Source organism: Protopterus annectens, chromosome 6.part0 (assembly GCF_019279795.1).
Source record: "Protopterus annectens isolate FY-2018-M chromosome 6.part0, PAN1.0, whole genome shotgun sequence".
NCBI classification, from domain to species: Eukaryota; Metazoa; Chordata; order Ceratodontiformes; family Protopteridae; genus Protopterus; species Protopterus annectens.
This window is the reverse complement of record NC_056737.1, coordinates 475,434,248-475,454,911: the sequence shown is the minus strand read 5'-3', so window position 1 is coordinate 475,454,911 and position 20,664 is coordinate 475,434,248. Positions and strand designations below refer to the sequence as shown.

At 42.2% G+C, this 20,664-nt stretch overlaps 1 protein-coding gene across 1 annotated transcript in view; it reads right to left on the bottom strand.

Annotated features, from left to right (window-relative positions):
* EXD1 (exonuclease 3'-5' domain containing 1) overlaps window positions 1-20,664 on the bottom strand; it is a 1,269,330-nt gene that overhangs the window by 776,441 nt on the left and 472,225 nt on the right. The window contains exon 5 of the mRNA XM_044074207.1: window positions 6,289-6,350. Within this exon, the coding sequence (XP_043930142.1) occupies window positions 6,289-6,350 (62 nt within the window). The remainder of the gene's footprint in view (window positions 1-6,288; window positions 6,351-20,664) is intronic.

Here is a 20,664-nt window from a genome sequence, read left to right as displayed (position 1 = left end):
GGAGTGGGAAACAGTATCAAAGGCTTTGGAGATGTCAAGGAATAGACAGGAGACAAGTTTGTTGTTGTCTCTGGCTTGTGCTATTGATTGGGTTAAGGTAATTAGAACAGTTGTGGTGCTGTGGTTGGGGTGGAAGCCATGTTGTGTGGGTGCGAGTAGATTTTCCTGCTGGATATAGTTCAGTAGTTTATTATGAATACATTTTTCTAGTAACTTTAAAAGGGGGGATAGAATAGCTATACAATGGAATACAATGGAGATGGAAATGGAGTACATTAAGCATTAAGTTAGGGAATGAGACACAAAGTGCAGTCTTTCATGCAGTAATGGCAGGCATTTTCAAATAAAAAAAATTCACTGGGTTCTTTTCAACAAAAGGAAAAGCAAAAATAACGTTTGCATTGAAAGCTGTATTAAATAAAAGTTACGTACTCACCATAACTATGCTTCTGTGTTGCCCATTTTCATCCTTCCTTAACAAATGGGTTCGGATCCAATCCTCACATCCAACTTGGCCACTTTATCTAGATTCTAGGATCATACTCTCGAGCTCCTCCCTTACAAATAATGCCCCTGACCATTAAGTTACCTCAGATTGAGTTTGCTGCTATTATAAATGGCAAAACAAAGTATCTCAATACAGATTTGACAGAAGGGGATAAGCTAAAAGATCAGGAGCTCTAACAGGAACTATGGTTCCTAGCAACAATTCCGTTGGGTCTCTCCCAAAGACATGGACAGGGGGAAGGTGAGAGGGAAACTGAGGAAGAATAAAAATGGCAACACAGATGCATAGTTATGATGATGTCATTTTCATTCGTTCTTCAATGAATGGGACAGAGTCCCCAGCTACAGTAACCTTGGGTGCCCCTCATGGAAGGATGTTCTGGACAACTGCAGAACCGAATGAAGCTGTTTCTGGAGATGTCTAATTTGTAATGAAAAATAAAAGAATAAACATTAGATCATATTGCAGCTGCACAAGTGTCATCAATGAAAGCTCTAGCCCAAAAGACAGCTGATGTGACTACTGACCTAGCTGAGTGTGCTTTTGGTAGTCTTACCAAGGTTAGGCCTCTCAAGAAATAAACGTAAGAAATACAATGTGTTACCCCAATTGGCTAGAGTAGTTTTGAAGACTGGTTGAAAATGAGACAAACAACTGAGCGGTCTTCCTCAACGCCTTAATTCTGTGACAGTAAAAACTAAGTTGCCTATATACATCTAATAAATTAAGGGTATATTCTCATTTATCATCATCAAATTTGGGAAAGGAAACTGGTAAATTGATCATTTCACTGATATTTGTCATGGAGGTAACTTTTGATCGAAAGGAAGGAAGGCTTAGCGCGCAAAGTAACTATCTTTGTGAAAAATCAAACGCGGTGGTTTCAAAAAGTGCTTGGAGTTCAGAGACTCATCTTACTGATGTTATGGCCACCAGAAAGACTGTTTTCTAAAACAGAAACTTAATGTCTACTTTAGCTTAAGGTTCAAAAGGTGAATGCACTAACGTCTGTAATACCAAAGTCAGGTCACAAGGTTGTGTGGGGTCCCTAATTGGGGGTCTAAGCAAGAAGGTACCTTTGAGAAAGGCCTTACATAACTTGGATGAAGCCAAAGAAGCAGCACTATCTTACACGTAGTAATAAAGATGGCTGCTAACTGAACTTTGATGGTGGAGAAACCTGACCCGCTTTGAAAGATGGAGGTAAGGAAATCTAAAACAGCAGGAAAGGAGCAGTGAAAGGATCAAACTCTCTCTGATGATCCCAAAAAGAAAACCTCTTCCATTTACTCTTACAAGTCTTCCTAGTTGAAGGTTTGTGAGACAAAAGAAAAACTGGCGAACTGGGGAGGAAAGCCTGGAATGTCTAGCCAAGACTTAATTGGACAAACCATGCAGTCATCTTGAGGCCAGCAATATTCAGATGAAACATACCTGACGGGTGTGACAAGAAGTCTGAACTGGAATCCCATGTCCCTGGAGGACATACTAGGTGAGACCAAAGGAAAGGAAAACACACTTACCGAAGTCAGAAGAGGGCAGAGAGTGTTACTTTGCTCCTCAACCGAAGCACTTTCTAAAGAAACTTTGGGAATAAAGGCATGGAAGGGTTAGCATAAAGGAGACTGATGGACCAAACACAGACTAGAGCAACTCTCGGTGAATGTCCCCAGGGGGGAATTAGGGCAAAGAACCTGCTGCATTTGTTGTTGAGGGGAGAAGTGAATAGATTGCAGCATAGATGACCCAATTTTTGAAAGATCATATTTGCCACTAATTGATTCAGACACCACTCATAAGGTATCAGGATGGTCCTGCTGAGCTTGTCTGCTAAGATGTTGGACTTCCCTGGTATGTGCGCCCACTGCCAAACTTTCACTGCTTCTCAGCAAAGGGGATAAGACCTGGTCCGACCCCCCCCCCCCGACTTGATGTACCAGACTACTAATGTGATTCGTTTGAATAGCAATAGTTCGTAGCAGATGAAAGCTCTGAAGGGCCTGCAACGCTAGAAGCACCTCTCTCATCTCTAGGACATTTATATGCAAATTGGTCTCTTGAGAACCACATGCCTTGAACAGTCTGTGCCAAGTAATGCCCCCACACCCCAACTAGGAGGCATCGGACGTCATAATGAATTTTGATGAAAAGACCACCAGCCAGAAGTGTAGTTTACCTTCAAGAGCACCTGTTCTTTTTGATATGATAACACGTGTCTTGAAGATTGATGCAGCACATCCAGTCATGTAGGAGAGGCAGAATGGACTAAACCGTAACATTTGGAATTTTTTTACAAACTGGTTCAGATAGCTGAGATCCAAAATGGGTATCAGGCTATTTTCTTTGGTACTAAAAAGAACCTTAAGTAAATTCCAGATTCTCTTTGGTCTGGGGGCCCTCTTGAATGACTTATCCAGCAGCTTTTGAATCTCTAGAGCTGCTAACTCCCTCTGATTGGGTGGAACATTGGGGAGACGTTTCCTTCTCTTTCGGAGAACTTGTAAAGAGAATGAAATATCCTCTGGATATGATCCTTTGCACCCATAAATATTTTGTGATGGCTATCAAGGCTTTTAAGTGCAAGGACAAGTGCCCGCAACTGCCTCCAGAGAGGAACATCTGGGCAACCTTTCAGAAGCACTGAAAGGATCTGTCCAACAATGAATCTTGAGACCCTTGATTCTGCAGAAACCCTCTGCCGAGTGGGCGGTACCTTCCGTTGCAGCTCTTCCCCCTGTGCCTTTTGGGGGAAGTCTCCACGTGATTACTGGAAAGGTCTTTAAGATTTCCAGAAGCACAACTTTTTACCACCATACTGATTCCTAGAAAAGGAACTCGGTGGGGCAGAAAAGATTTCCATGGCAAATACGATCTTTCCATCTTTTTCACTGCAGGAAAGCGTCTCTACCTGTTGGTCCAAAGATAATAAATCAAAGGAAGCAGTGATTAAGGACACCTTAAAGGGTTCCGCAAAATCGCACAACTACATCCAGGCATGTCTCCTAATGGCTATTTCTGAACCAGCACCCCCCCCCCAATAAAAACCTTCAGCTGTGTGCACCATTAACCTCATAGGCAAGTTAGTGTAGTAATGGACTGCAGGGTGGCCAGTCATGAGGCAAAAGACTTTTGTTCCTCTGCAGACATGAATCCAGGGCTAGAGTTAGAGCAGTGATGGTGAACCTTTTGCGTTTGGTGTGCCAAAACTCCTGGCACAAAATAATTCAGTGTACTTCACATGAACAATAAATGCAAAAGCAGCGTCTTTGGTAACTTAGGTGTTTGTGATCGCTGGCGTGTTACCCAAAATGTTGTGGCATGTGTCACCTTTGACACTCATGTCATGGGTTCGCTATCACGGAGTTAGAGAGTTCCTTAACTAAGTCCCTCTGTAGCCTAGTGAAATGTGCCAGGTACTTTAGCAAACGTAATGCAAACATCACTGAAGCATACACTCACTTCCCAAACCTGTCAAAAGCCTTAGACATGGGAAATTTCCTGGTGGGAACTGCTTGGAAGTTCATCCAGGCTCACTGTTCCTGTGGTGCAGATAAGCAGACTCCAACAGAGGATTGGAAGTGGGAACAAGGAAAGGATTAGATGGTGCAAACTACTCTGGGGTGAGAGAAAATCCACAGCCTCAAAGGAAAAAAGATGAACAGAAGCAGAGGACAATCGGATTGCAGCTGAGACTCCTGGAGCAAATGACCTAAGGGCCTCTCTGACCCTCTGCTCAGAGGGAGAAGATGGAGCCAAGCTGTCACATGCCGAAGCCCCAAAGGGAAGCGATGGCTCTGAAAGCTTCTAATTCAAAGTCAACCCCTCGGATCTAACATTTGGCTGCAAGAACCATCTTGCTCCAGAGGGGTAGGAGCCAATTAGATCAGGGAAGTTGCTGAAGTGGAAAACAGAAGAATCTTTTGATCTGACAGAGTCTCGAGGATCTAAGATTCGAGGGTTCCAATACAGGACAGGACAGATCGGAGGAGCGATAAACAAGCTGGAAAGAAGGTTTAAGGCTCATCGATCTGATGAGAGACAGCCAACAACCCCCCCCACCATCTAGATCTGTGGTCTGAGGAATTCTCTCATCCTTCTCTCCTCCTCCAGCTCAAAGACTTCAGAAGGACGTACTGGAGAAAGAAGTGGAAGGTGGCCAGGAAGACTTTTTGGGAGTCTTCTGATAAAAAAAGAGAACTCAACTTTAGGGCTACGGGCTCTGGGAAGACCTTGGACTACACAGCTGAGGAGACTTGGCAACAGTATATTTTGGATCCGAACTCTTCGAAACCTTCTTAGGAGACCACGCAGGGGAGCGTTTTCGGTGCTCCCTGGGCTCCTTTGATTTATGAGAGGGGGGCTGAGCCCATGATCAAGTACCAATGAAAGGAGCAGAAGCTGGAGAGAGTCCTTTTAAGATACGCTTGTTTCTCCTGTCGCTAATGGCCCTAGCATTAAAGGCTGCACAAATGGAGCAGGTGGTGTCCAAGTGTGCCAGCCCCAGACAATAAACACTTCCTGTGGGCATCAGAGTTGGGGATCTTATGCCCACAGTAAGTGCACTTTTTGAACCCAGTAGGCTTATCAGCCATACTGTAAAGCTGCAAATGATGGCACCTACACACAAAGGAAAGAAAAGTGATTTTTTTCTTACAGTTATACAGACACACTATACAGTTGGAAAAAATAAAAAAAGGAAGCTTTACTACCAACAGTATGACTAGAAAATACCTCAAAGCGAGGTAAGAGAGGTAGAAGGGTTACCAACAACAGTAAGATTACAAAAAAACTAATTCTAGGCAATAATAAAGTGTAGGAAGGAGGTAAGGGAGATATAATTAATTATAAAAGAAATAAAATTTAAGGAGAAGACATACAAATGTATTTACTCACTAAACCTACTACGAGCTCGAAAACTCGTAATCCCATCCAAACCTGAAGAGCAGCAAACGAGATCAGAGGTAGCTTAGTGGTCAGGGACATTATGGGTAAGAGAGGAGTTAGAGATTCGGATCCTAGAATCCAGATATAGCGGCCAAGTCAGATCAGCGAATCGGATCTGAACCCATTCTTTGAAAATGACATCAGATTAAGATACTGAATGTAGAACGGGGTTATAGTCAACTTCAATGGGTTTGTTACTTACACTTGCTTAAAAAAAAGTGAGCAAATCAGTAACGTAAATGTTTCTGTATACAGTCAATGTTAAACTTAGAGTTTTAACAACTGCGTTTATAAAAATATTGCTACTCTTATGGAGCTTATCCCCCTAGGACTTTGTTGAAAAGAGGCAAATGCCCAGTTGGACTATCCCAGTAAACAAATGCAAATAAAGATAATTAAATTTGACACTTTTTTTTCTGCTCTTTTTTGTTCTCTCAAGATGGGAAAAACCTTTCAAAAAAAGAAAGCACATAACATGAAACAAATGCACATAAAATAAAAAAAATGTTAAACAGTGAACAAGTCTGTTGCATACTGTCTAAATCTGTTATTCACATTTTAAACAGCAGGGTAAAATAAAGTAAAAGTATTAAGCATCTCAAAAAAGCCTGTTCTGCAAAAGAGAAGTGGGTATTTGTCATCTACACCCTGTATTCCCAAAGATTTATTTTCTACAACTTCACTTTGTTAGTATAGCAAGCACCATTTTGGCTTGAGGGAAATGAGTTTCATTCCTACTCCCTCTGAAAAAGTTAAAAGGCAGGCAAGTTCCATTTCAATCTGGACTCAAGTGAAGCCTAAAAATAAGGAAAAAAAAAATTGGTGTATACACTCACCGCTGGACCAAATTTTTGTTCAAACTGATCAATGACAAGGTATTCCACATACTGATCACTATCTGTCAATACAAAGAAAACAAAACATACTGTTTGTTACTCAACTTCTGAATTTGTTGTTTACATTTACATCTTAACACAAATATCTTGGATGCGCATTTCAGAAATGGGCAAATGAGAAAACAGCTCTAACAGACTGCAATGTCCTCTGGGAAGTGAACAATGAGCTTGACGTTTACGCAAGTTTTACTTCCCAACACGAAATCCTGCTTCCATTCTACAAAAGAAAAATGTATTGTTCTTACAAATACAATTTACTCCATTGCATCCAAATTCCTTATATACCTCCAAGATGTGTAGCAACCTCTTTACCTTATCCCATATTATGGGAAAATTTATGATCAATTGATCAAAAATAATGTATTATGTCATTTCAATAAACACTACTTACCAAAAAAGGTGCTTGATCGAAAGACACAAGACCCAAAATCGTTTTTATTTTGGGGGAGACACCTATGGAGGGTATACCCCTATACATTGATCTCCAACAAACACCAAGGTCGCAGCATCTCTGGTAAGAACATCACTCCCATGAATGTAGTTAATCTGATCAAGTGTAGTGATCCAGCTCCACAGTACACAATACAGCCCTGAGTACAGAGCAGGTGGGCAGAGTTCAATTAGCAACTCAGGTGCCTGTAGAAGCTAGCCAGGGAGGATGGAAGTGAGCTGCCACTGCCAGCTCACACATCCTGCAGGGATGCAGATGCCTTGGCTCTCTGCACAGGTGGGCAACTAGCAGGAATACTGGGTGTTAACCACTTAAGACAGTCATCCAAGCCTGCATATTCATAGTGCATAGTAACACTAAGAAGAGGAGAACTTTACACACAGAAGCATGCCTCCTCTCAGCTGACTGTAGTAACATGCTTGGCACGGCCACCAGGGGGTTGCTCTCAATGAGGAAGGGGTAGGTCGGCCCCAGGACCAACATGCTACTTGTCATCCTACCACATGACCCTTGACAGGGAACAGAGAAGGAAAAAAATGGGCCAGAGGGGTTTCATACAGCCTGGAAGTGCATGGCTCTAGTAGCTCCAAAATGAATGGAGGGACTGTGCAAAGTCCTGGGGGAGCCAAAAAAAATTTGGATTAATGTGTTGAAGTACAACGCAATGAAAACTGCTACTACCAAGAATGTAAGGAAGAAAGCTGAGCTGGAATGATTCAGCTAAAAACACTACTCCCAGGAATAAGAGACAAACCTGAACTGTACTGATTTATAGTAAATGGTGGTACAACTTCTGGCATAAATGAAGGACTGGTTCTAAGAGAAATTCAAACTTGGATACAGTGTAAGGAGATTCACACATTAGGGTCCTAATTTGTAAAATGCTCCTTGTAGGGTTAAAGCAATAAATGATAAAGGCCTCTAGTACAGAAAGAGGTGATTCGCAAAGGCTACTGGCTAAAATGGGTTGAATGGAATTTTATCTCACTGCACCCTGTATACCTTGATTCAGTCCAGAGTATGCATACCTCCTTGCTTGCCCAGGTCAGCATCAGGAATTACATTTGCTTCTTGCATGCCTGAAAGTGCATTAAAGTTCATGTGAAGAGAAGTATTGAACAGCCTACCAGTATTATACTGCAAACCATATACACATACAGTGCAACAGTCGTTATGCAAACAAAAACTAGTTACCATTTGCAAATGTGAAAAAATGCAAAGCAAGACACTATTCAAGCCTATTTGGAAGTACTGGTTAGTGTTTTTCTTTTCAACTAAGCTACAATTTATACTATGCCTGGTAATTCGTATTTTAGATCACCTCCATCTACACTGAGGCTCAAGTTATAAGAAAAATGGTAACCTCACTTTGCTCCTACGTCTATAAGGAGCAGACTTGGTAGCATACAGGCAAGTTGAAGTGTTACATAAAATACGACACATTAATAAAGAGTACTATAATTATGCAGTGCACAACATTACTCTTAAGAAGCAGAGCTAGTATATGAACTGTATAAAACCACTGGCATACTCACTTTGTGATTTATTTTCACGCGTTATGAATGCACTAATTAAAGTATACCACATTCATACTTGAGTACTGTTCAGAGGTAAATAGCAAAAACTCCCCACAGATCCCACTCTGTTCCACATTTTCTTCAGCTATTTGATCCAGAACTCTCAAAAGGGGTAACTGCTTATGGCAGGCAAATAGCTGTGCTTCTCAGGTAACAGCAGTGGTTTAAACTAATGAAGAGAAATGTGACAAGAGATTCTCAGAACTTACATTTCATTGTTGGCCACTTCTTAACTCAAAGATGCTAATAAATGGGATTGTACAATAACTTACCCTTCATGCAAAAACCTGAATACACATCTCATTCAAAGAACCCTGTAACTGACTGAACAAGGGACTTGCTCTGATGTTCAACCAGGACCCAGTAACGCAGCTAGTCATCCATGCCAGATGTGTATCCACCACAGAAAGTTGCAACCAAAATGACACTTGGTCTTTGCAGGTAAACAGAACCATATTAGTAAGTTCCTCATGAACAGCACGTTTTTTCTAGCCTTTCTTGCTACAAAATGGGAGAAATCTGCCTAGGACTTGAATATACTGAACCTTTTGATTAGTAATAAATAGATAAATAAATAAAATAAATAAAACCTTGTAGAACCCTCTCTTCCTTAGCAACCAAAATGAAAGACTGTATTGTGCACACTCAAGTATATCTATTCAGTTACAAAGAGGTAATAACGGAGGGGTCTATACTTCAGTCGTTTTCCTTCAGCTATGACCTCTCAAGCTGCCCGGTATAATGTTGCAAATCGTATGTCAAACAATAATAGTTTTCTCAAGTCTAGATTGCTTCCTTGCCATAAAGTTGCCACAGACATTGCTTAACACACAATTACTTGCTGCATGTAGTACAGTCTTCATGCATGGCGCACTAAACAACCCCCTAATTAAAGAACTTTTATAAACATGATGCATTCAAATATCAATAAATATTTAACTGCTATATATTTCCAGATTTTACAATCATATTCTTTGCTTTGTCAACATTTACTGTTTAGGCTCATTACAGTTCTTCTCCTCCTCAAATATTTATAGGTTCATAGGTTCATACTAGGCTATCTGCCCTAAGGCATTTATAAGCCTAGCCAGAATGTGTTTGGCTTTCGCCACCCATTTTAAATTTATTTTGCTATGCCCTTTTTCGAGGTTAGTATACTGTGCCTCTGTCTAACAGTGACACAGAAGTGATACCCGGGGTAAACCTACGATCTCCCATCCACTCATCAAGATTCCTCTTGAAGAGAGTCAATGAGGGACTCTGCCTAACCTGGACTGGGATTTTATTCCAGAGTGAAGGGAGCCTCTGGGTTATGAATCTGTCCCTCCAGCATGTCCTATTTATTTCAGTGCTGAGGTTCAAGTCTCTCGGCGCGTAGCACGATGGGATTTGGATTTTCTGAGGTGCAGCATGTCCATTAATTCCGGGTTGGACATGGCTTTATCGTCAGGCACAGATCGCCTCTGAACAGGCGGTATGCCACTGAGTAGAGCTGGAGTTTCTTTAACCGGGCAGCATATGGCATCTGTTTGAGCCCTTTGATCCTCTTGGTGAGGTACTTTTGGGGTCTTTCCAGTTGCTGCAGGTGTCTGGTAAGGTACATCCCAAAAGAGGCATTGTACTCAATTATGGGCCTGATGAGGGATGAGTAAAGAGGCACGATGACCTCCCCTGATCTAGATGCGAATCCCTTCATGATTAGGTGGGCTATATAAAATGTTTTTCCTAACCACTTTGGCCACGTGGTTGTCAAATGAGAGATTGCTATCAACTTGGGTCCCCAGGTCCCTAATTGCTTCTTCTGTACTTAATGGATTATCACCTATGTGGTAATTTGTGGGCACTTTATTTTTGCCAAAGGGGATGACTATACACTTTTTAGCATTTAGTTTGAGGCCATGGCTCTGGCACCAGTTGTCTGTTTCTATGAGGCCCTTTTGGAGGATGCTTGTGTCGGCTGGAGAGTCGATTATGGTGCCCAGTTTGCAGTCATCTGCGAACTTGGTCAGCCACAGTCCTTTCGTGTTGGCCTGTACCTCCGAGAAATATATACCGAACAAGAGAGGTCCCAGGACTGAGCCTTGTGGGACACCACTTGTAACTGGTTTGGAGTCTGACATGGCTCCAGCAATTCTAACCATGTGGGTTCTGTCCTTGAGCCAGTTTGCAATCCATCTAGTGACATAGGGGTTTATATTTAAGCTGGTGAGCTTATCTATAATGCCGAGTGGGGTATTGTATCGAAGGCTTTTGCGAGGTCCAGGTAGGCTGTGTGGACCACCTTCCCTCGTCAATGGCCTTGGTGACTGTTTCAAAGAAATCAACCAGGTTTAAGAGGCAGGATCTGCCCTTAACAAAGCCGAACTGGGTAGGATCCAGTGTCTGTAGGTCCCCAATATCTTTATTTATGAGGTCCATGATGATCCTTTCCATAGCTTTGCATACCAAGCTAGTCAGGCTTATGGGCGATAGTTTCCAGGATCCGGTGAGCCACCGCCTTTATGGAGAGGGACCACTGTTGCTGTACGCCACTCTTTGGGCACATATCCTGTAGTAAGGCTGAGATTGAACAGTAGTTTATGTTTGGGTTTAGCTCTTCTTGGAGTTCATGTAGGGCAGCCGGGGACACCATCTGGTCCCATTGATGCTGTGTTTTTGCTTTGGAGAGGGCGACTCTTACCTGAGCATCTGAGATGTCAGGGGGGGGCAGCACTCTGCTGGGATAGATATTTGCCCTTTTGGTGGGGGGGGGGGAAGTTTGCGCTGAACCTGTCAGCTAGGATGTTGGCAATGTCTGTGGGTTCAGTGTATTTTTTGTCATTTTGGACTAATTGTGAGCATATCTGGGAATTACCACCCAGGTTCCTAACATAACTAAAGAAAGCCATGTGATTATCCTTAGTGTCCTGTGCAATTTTTCTCTCGAAGCTGGCCATAGACAATTTTATGAGTGCCCGTAGTTTTTTGCTAATACTGATCAGTGATGCCTTCCCTTTTTGGGATTTTGCTCTATCATTTAGTAGCTTCCTCCTTCTATTGTATAGTTTGTTTATGGCTGGGGTCCACCAGATAGGACGTCTGCCTTTGGAGGATTGGGTCTTGGTTTTATTTGGGATCGCATGATCCATGCATTCCTGAAGGTGTTCATAGAATGCGTTTATAAAGGATTCTGCGGTCTGGGCGTATTTTCCACAGGCCGGGGATTTGAAGGATTCCACCTCGGTTTTGAGGAGTGTGAAATTTGCTTTAGAGAAGTTTTTCACTGTGGTTTTCTGGGCAGGGGGTGGGGTCGGGATGTGAATATCCAGTGAGATTAGTTTATGGTCTGATCTTACCAGTGAGGGATACACTTCTGGTCTGGAGCATAGAGTCCCCATGTTGGTGATGATCAGGTCCAGTATGTTTTCCCCTCTTGTGGGAGTGGTAACAAGTTGTTCCACAGCATTTGAGTTTATAAATTCTAGGAACCTTTGGGCTAGGGTGTTGGAGCTAGAGTAATGCTCCCAGTCTGTTTGGGTAGTTGAAGTCGCCCAATATTATGGTGTTTGGAGAGACCTTCATATTTTCCAGTGTTCTCAGAAAGGCCGAGTGGGGTTCCTGGGTTTGGGAGGGTGGTCTGTAGCAGGCTATAAACTGGAAGGCAGTTTTACCCACTGTTAGTTGCACATGGATAGTCTCTGATGGTTCGTGCTTTGCCACCAACCTGGAGGTGTGGGTATCTTTGATGAATATCGATACTCCCCCTCCTTTTGTGGTTCGGTCCAAGTTTTGGGGCCGAAAAGCATGGTATGAGGTATAACCTGGTAGTGCTGGGGTGCTCTCAGGAGCCCTGAACCAGGTTTCTGTTACTGCACAGATATCGATGTTCCCCATGCTAAGGAGAGTTTCGAGTGCGTGCATCTTGAGGTTTAGACTTCTGGCGTTGAGTAGCATTACTCTTAGTTTCTTATCCCTTGTGATACCTATGGAGGTGGGTTTGTCTTTTGAGCCTTGCCTAAAAAAGGCACTCTGGGGGTGGCAAGAGCCTTTGCCAATATCCGAAAGCCCAGGGGTGACAGGTGCAAGCCGTCCCTAGCGTATATATATTCCTATACTTCTCTGGATAAAGCAGGAGCTATTATCAAAGCTTTTCTTTGCCATTCTTCTACACCCCTGTGGAACAGCCTAATACTATCCTTTAATCTTCCTACCTCCCATCCATTTCCACCATTCAACATCTGCTCCATTACCCGATTCCACATTATCCATTTGTTTCCGCAAAATCCACTTAGCTTTCTAGTTCCATTGTTTAATTCCATCTCTCCAACTTTGTTTAATCTCAATCTTTTCTTTGAGTTGTGACACCTTGTCTTTTTCTACTCACTTTTGTGGATAACTGTAAAGACTACAAATACCAGTGTTCTGATATCCTTTGAGAATCCATCTCCATGCCATCTTAACATTTTCTTTTTAACACTTATATTATCTACCCAAGATTTTCCCTATTTAGTGCCAAGTCTAATTTACTCAAAACTGGAAGATGTCCTCCCAGTCTCCTATATGATCAATAGTACATGCCCAACACATACGGTTTAGCCCTACAAACATTTATGTAATCAGGAGTATAAAAGTATTTGTGCACACACTTCCATCAGGATACACTGAATTACCTTCCCATTCCTGCCTCCATTTTTGAGTTTTGTAATTATCCCTTCTTAGGAGCCCTTTATATAATCTACTTTTCAACTTATTTTCCATTCTTGCCTTAATCAGTAGCTTGATCACCTCTGGCGTTTAACACCATCACTCTCGTTTCTCTATTATACTTGTGTGCTAATACTAATGCTACAAAAGTTATATACTCATTTTCTCTAAAATGAGAAATCTGAATTTAAAGTCTACCTTAGTATCGCCTCTCCCACTCTCATATGCTCCCAGTATACTGGGCCCATTCTCCTTTTAGGCCATTTCTTCAGTACAGCATTTATTTTAGCATCTCTCTATTTTTGAACTTTTTGTGCCTTCTGCCTGTTATTCTACAAATATGTTTTAGGGCTATCTCACCCCTTACATCTTAACAGCACTGAGACCATACAATTAATTTTCCTGCTTCCACATACCCTGTCTTGACAGTCATCTGCTTCCACCCTAAAGTGTATTTTTCATTCTGCATTAAACATGCTAATCTCAGCTTTGAAGCTCTAAATAACTTCATGAATCGGGAGGTACTAGGACCCCCTCCAAATCTACAGGGAAACTGATTTTGGCTGGAGGCAAAGTGGCACATCAGATAACACTGTCAGCTGACAGCAAAGGGTTCTTCAGTTGGATTCTTGGCTTGGGTATCTTATGTGCGGGGTCTGCATGACCTCTGTGTATTTGCATGGCTTTCCCCTGGGTAATCCAGTTTCCTCCCACATTCCAAAGATATGCAGAAGGTGAAGCTGATACTCTAAATTGGCTATAGATACGACTATGTGTACAAGTGTGTAGCATGAAGAACAACCATGGCAGGGCTAGCCACCTGGTGGTGTGAACTTTGGCTCTAAATGATTGTCACTGTTGACGTGAAATCCCAACCTCATGTGTAAATATGGGAAAAAGGGATTGGGGATGTCTATTTTCTCCAGAAGCCTTCCTGCACTTCATATAAATAAGCCTGCCCTCAATAAAATTATCTGTGAAGCAAAAAACATTTTAGTGTTTTCTTTTTATTATCCAAGTCCAGCAAAAATAACTTCCTGCTTTTTTACCAATTTCAGTATCTTTCTCCACTTCTTTCCATGCTTCCTTTGGAAGTTCACTCTTATTAGTTAACTGAACACCTAAGTGTACAACATACATAGGATCATAGGAAGTTACTAGGCTTATTGCCCTAGGGTCCTTACAAGCCTAGCCAAGTTCTACCCTTAATTCCACGATCAGCACCTAATGCTAATGTCCACAAAGAACACAGGTGAAACCCCCAAGGTGAACTTACAGTTAACCATGCAATCGTCCAGACTGTGTTTGAAGAGGGCCAATGAGGTGCTCTGTTTGACATGAAATGGGAGTCTGTTCCAAAGGTTTGGTAACCTCTGGGAAGCAAATCTGTCCCTCCAACAGACTCTATTAATGTCACATACCATGTTACGCTCATCTAGTTACCAATGTACCATTTGACTTGTGGATATGCAGCACTTCCAATAAAGCAGGGTCAGAGATTTATATGCAAGGCAGAGATCACCTCTGAGTAAGTGACAGTGATTTCAGACAATCCACACAGGACAGATATTTAAGATCCTGAATTTTCCTTGTGAGGAACCTTTGTGGTTTCTCCAATTGCTGCAGGTGCTTGGAAAGGTACATACCAAAGGGGTGCTGTACTCAATTATTGGCCTGATGAGACAATATTACAGGGAGGCTATAACTGTTTTTTTTTTTTTCCTGGAGGCAATGTCCTTACTTATGAGATGAATAATACAGAATGCCCTTCTTACCACTGTGAAGACATGGTGGTCAAAATAAGGTTGCTGTCAACCTGTGTGCCCAAGTCTGTCACCAAGAGTGTGTACTTAGGGTGTTGCTATTGATGTGGTAGTCAGCAGAAACATCGCTCTTACTGAAAGGGATGATACATTTTTTTGCATTGAGTTTAAGGCCATGACTTTGACACCATTCATTTGTATAACACCCTCTTGTAGAATGTTGACATTTGGACATTCTATGATGACTGCTCCCAGTATGCAGTCATCAGTAAACTTGGTCAGCCACAGACCTTTAGTTTCTGCTTATACTTCGAAGAAACAGATTCCAAATAGTAGAGTTCCCAGGACTGATCCCTGTGGACTACCACTGGTTACAGGTCTGCTGTTAGAGGTGGATTCCCCTATTTTGAATGTGTGTGTTCTATCAGTGAGACAGTTAGCGACCCATCTAATGATATAAGGGTTGATACCCAGCTGGGTGAGTTTGTCAATGATGCCCTTGTGGAGGATAATGTCAAAAGCCTTGGCTAAGTCTAGGTAGGCTGTATGCATAGATTTCCCCTGTTCCAGGGACTTGGTGACTGTCTCAAAGTCCAATAGATTTAACAGGCATGATCTCCTTTTGACAAATCCAAACTAAGTAGGGGCAAGTGTTTGGAGATTACCTATATCTTTGTTGATAAGGTACATGAAAATACGCTCAACGGCCTTGCAAGTAAGGCTAGTCAGGCTAACAGGTCTACAGTTCCCGGGGTCAATGGAAACGCCACCTTTGTGCAAGGGAATAAATGTGGTCGTTTTCCATTCAGCTGGGACAAAGTCGGTGCTTACACTTTTTTTTTCTTTCGGTCTTTTTCAGCTTTTCCCGGTTAGGGGTCGCCACAGCAGAACTCTGGTCCGCAAATTATTGGTAGTGAATTTTTACGTACCGGGTATACCAGCCCTGACGCACAACCTTCAACGAAGGCACGCCCCATTCACGTATGCCTCCACACAGAAGGCGCTCTAGCTGAGAATCGAACGGGACGTCTTGCTATGAGGTGACAACGCTACACCACCGTACTTTCACTATGATTGAAAAAGGAGTACCCAAATGGTGTTGATAATTCTTGTTGGAGCGCATAAAGGACACAGCCTGGGATGTTATCAGGTCCCATACAGGCTGTGCTTTTTGCCTTAGAGAGGGTTTTTCAACCTGCTCTTTAGAGATGCAAGGTAGGGGACAGGTGGTACGGATGTCACGGGGTACGTGTGGCAGGGACAGAGGAGTAAAGATTTCACAGAACCTGTCGGCCAACAGGTTAGCTATGTCCAAAGGCTCTTTATATGTGGTATCTAGCTACCAGTTTTGCACAAATCTGGGCCTTTCCTTTTAGGCTACAGATGTAACTAAAGAATGCCTTATGGCTGCCCTCAGTTGAGAAAGCTTATTTGGATTCGTAGCTTGCTCTGGAGGACTTCACAATAAGTCTTATTTGCTTGTTTAAGCTGAGGAGCAAGTTTAAGGCTTGCTCCCTCTTACTCAGACAGCAATTTCTTCCTTTTATTTTAATGCCTATTAATGGCAGCTTTCCACCAGGCAAGGTTTGCTCTTCCTTGAGGAGCTTGTTTTGGTCCTATCAGGTACGGCCAAGTCAATGCAGTTATACAGGTGTTTGTATACAGCAATGGTGCAGAACTTGGCACAGTTGCAAATTCAATCGGGGGGGGGGGGGTGCAGTGAAGCTATTTATACCATCCCATAAGAGGTTATAATCTGCTTTTGAGCAGTTTTTTTTAGTTTAGCTGCTGCTATGGGTGTCAGGTGTGATAGTTACTTCGAATGAGACTGATTTGTGGTCAGATCTCATCAGGGAAGACCTCAGAGTGGGGGGGGCTACAGTGGTTCCCTCATATTAGTGATAAGCACCAGATCCAGGATGTTGGCATCTCTTGTGGGGGTTTGAACCATTGGAATTAATGAAGTCGAGGAACCTTTGGGCAAGTCTGAGCACAAGTAATTTATGCAGTTAATGGGTAGTTAATGTTGCCCAAAACCACAGTGTTCAGATACATCTTGATAGACTCGAGTAGATCCAAATAGGCAGAGTGGGTGTCTTGATTCATGCAGGGGGTCCTGTAGCTGACAATGACTTGAATAGGTGTCCTACCAACAGTTAATTGCACCTGAAGCATCTCCAGGCAATCATACTGTTTAACCAATCTGGAGGTGTATTGATCTGTAATGAATATGGATACACTGCCTCCTTTAGTTTTCACGCCTTCAGTTTGTGGTCTGAACGTGTGGAAGGAGGTGTAACCCGGTATGGCTGGGGAGCTCTCCACAGCCTTGAACCAGATCTCCGTAACTGCACAAATGTCTGTGTCTTCCAAGGTGAGGACTGCTTCCAGAAAATGCAGTTTCATGCTAAAACTCCTAGCATTTAGCAGCATAACCTTGGGGTTGTCTTAGATGGAATTTTTACATTGGGAATTTTGTCCTTAAAACACTGCCTAAAAAGGCACTTATGGGGTTGGCAAGAGCTTTAGCCAGTGACTGAATTCCTAAGGCTGACAGATGAAGACCATCTTTGGCAAAGCATCAAGGTCTGTCCATCATGTCATCCCCAAGCTGACAGATACTGGATCCCCTTAGAATGATGTCAGAAACTAAGCCAATTATTAAAGTCAATCATTTTCTGTTTGTAGTGGGGCATCATCCTAGGTGAAGATAAAATGCTGCTTAAAGCTAAGGACACACCTGCCTGAGACACAAAATCCGAGAGTTCAGTCGTGTCTCTCTTCATATAGTCATGAGAGGTATGTCTGAAGTCACTTGCACCAATATGGACTATGTAGTAAAACACATATGGGCACTGCTGTACCATATCAAAAAGGGGCACAATTTATCAAGATGGTGTTAGTTTATTTTCATTAATCTTGCATCCTGATATGCTAGCAAAAAACTGAATAACTTCAAAGTTTAGGTAGGCTGCTTTATGGGTTAGTGGTTAGTTAAATATAAGATTATATCATCAGCAAGACAAAGGTAACTGTAACTGAGCTACTGAATACTGTAAAGGACACAAAAGACCTGGAGGTAAAATCTTTGAAAGGAGCAAATTATATAGAAATAAATGGAATTTATGAGAATAACACAAGCAGAACAAAGTAAAAGGCATAATGGAAGGCACGAATTGAGCACTATGTAGTACTGAATGAAAATTAAAAAAACATTTGTTTACTGCACGAAAATAATGGAACATTTTACTACGATTTGCTTTCTTGTAATGCATCTGTACTAATGCCATATTTTAAAATGCGGTGACTCAATAAAGATGGCAAAGATTACATTGTCAACAAACAAGGCTAGCCCTATATGTCACTCGGCCTAATTTTCTGAGTTAAAGGTTCCAAGTGGAAGGTAAGCAATAATGGTGAGACAGAGGGTACCCCCTGCCTTGTTCCTCTCTCTAGTCTAAATGTTTGCATAAGATAGCTTCAGATCCCTGACAATTATTTTATTTCATCAATGATTTTCCTAGGGAGATCAAATATTTGTAAATTTTTTAAAGTATATTTCAGTAGAGTCTACCAAATGCTTTCTCAACATTTAGACTTGTAAGTAATGGAATTTCATTATTCTTGGCTTCCTTCTTTATCATCTGCATTCTTATAGCAACACAGGTCTTTCTCTTTGTAGCAAACCACTGTGATCTAGTTTATAAGTTTAAGCATCACTCTTGCTAACCAGATAGCTAATAAGAATATTTTAGATGCGACCGGGAAATATTGGTTTACAAACGGAGCACTTGATGGATCTTTCCCTTTCTTCCACATTAAGTAGTTAACAAGATTCTGGATGATGTTATTTTATCACCTCTTTTGTTCTAATGGCTGCAGTCTTGCTTGTTCAAGCTAAATTTTAAATCCTCTGCCATAATGAGTTTCTTCAGAAACGCTGCCTCCTATTCATTAACCCTTGGTAGTTCCAAATCTGTCAAAAAGTCTTCCACATACTTCCTATTCCTTCAATGACTTCAGTGTACTATGGAACCTCTAACAGTAACTGCTGGCTGGAGGAGGGGGGGGTCATTATGGAGTAACCAATAAAATCATTGCTCATTTACTTTATTACTACCCCCTATTGCAAGCTAAAAGCTGGTACATCTTTGAAGTATTCCTGAAACAATTGTTTAATAAAGGCACTGAAACTCAACTCTACAAGTATTCAACTTATTTTTTTTCTTTTACAGGTTTTGTTGCCTTCTCCGTTCTGAAGACACATTGTTGCAAGCACTTCCTTTATTCTTCCTTTAAGTTTTTTCCAGTTTATGTATTAGTCATCCACATTCGCGAGGTCTGGAAAAGTACAGCTGTGTACCACTTACCATAAATGTAGATGTTCGAGTGTATTCACCGTTGCAGTCCTAACCAATGGGTTATCCGGCTCCAGGTAGCCCTCGATCAGCCAGAATACCAAAGGTAAGTAAATATGACATCGGTTGTCATCAGTTGTAAAGGATGTCCGACACAAAAGGAGACAGCCAACGTCGCTTCCTCAGTCTTTCTTGCCATAACAGTCAGAAGCCCCCAGAAAACAAGGCTTAAACCAAACGCAATGTTGGCAAATAAAAAGAAGTTATGTACTTACCATAACGTTCCATGTGAGGTGTTCATCTCGCCTTTGTTCTTACACACGGGTTCGGAGCCGAGTCGGCCGCATCGCAAAGCTCTGCATCTTAGAGAAGCTCGAGACCAGACTATATCCCATAATCCTCCCTGCTATTCCTCAGATCTAGTTTGTGAAAAACCAGACCGCTAATCATCACCTTGGTGCAAGACGTACACATTCACACGGTTATCCATGAACATCCTCTGACTAGAAAAATTAATGCCTATGGGCGGGTGAACTATATCTTAATGAGGACACAGACCAATGAACCTTAGAAAGGGGTAAGAAAATCCCGATCAGACTAGTCTTACCTGTTCTTCCATAACATGTGAAGGGGGGGAAGGGAGGGAATGTAAGAACAAAGGCGAGATGAACACCTCACATGGAATGTTATGGTAAGTACATAACTTCTTTATGTGAAAGTGTTCAATCTCACCGTTTGTTCTTACACACGGGTAGCGTCCCTAGCTCCGTCACCCTGGGTGACTCATGGAAGAACGTTCCTGAGCACAGTGGAACCAAAGGATGTCCTGTCAACCTTATAATGAGTGATAAATGTATGAGGTTTAGCCCAGGTAGCTGCTGCACAAATCGTGTCCAAAGGTAAGCGAGCTGCATGAGCCAAGGAAGTGGACACGGACCTGGTAGAATGAGCCTTAGGCTTGAAAGGTAATGACTGATTCTTAATAGAGTACACAAATTGTATACAATCGGAAAGCCATTTAGATGAGGTACGTTTCGTGACTGCCATACTCTTTTTGTTGTCTGCAAACTAAGCAAACAGCTGATCTGACTTTCTGTGATCTTTAGTCCTGTCCAGGTAAAATCTCAGCTGCCTATGAACATCCAACTTGTGCAGCATATACTCCAATTTGTTTGTATGATTCTTGAAAAACGTGGGGAGCTCTATGGATTGGTTGATATTTAGGACAGAACATACCTTGGGGAGGAATGATGGGCTTGTGCGCAAGGAGACTATCTGGGTGGAAGATGAAGTACGGTAGCCTGACTGATAACACTTGTAGCTGATACTCTCCGAGCTGAAGTGACCGCCACAAGAAATAGTGTCTTCCACGATAAGAACTTTAGGAGGCAGGATGAAGCCGGTTCGAAGGGAGGTAACATCAGTTGTGACAATAACAGGTTCAAATTCCATGGGAAAAAGGGCTCCCGAATGGGTGGACGAAG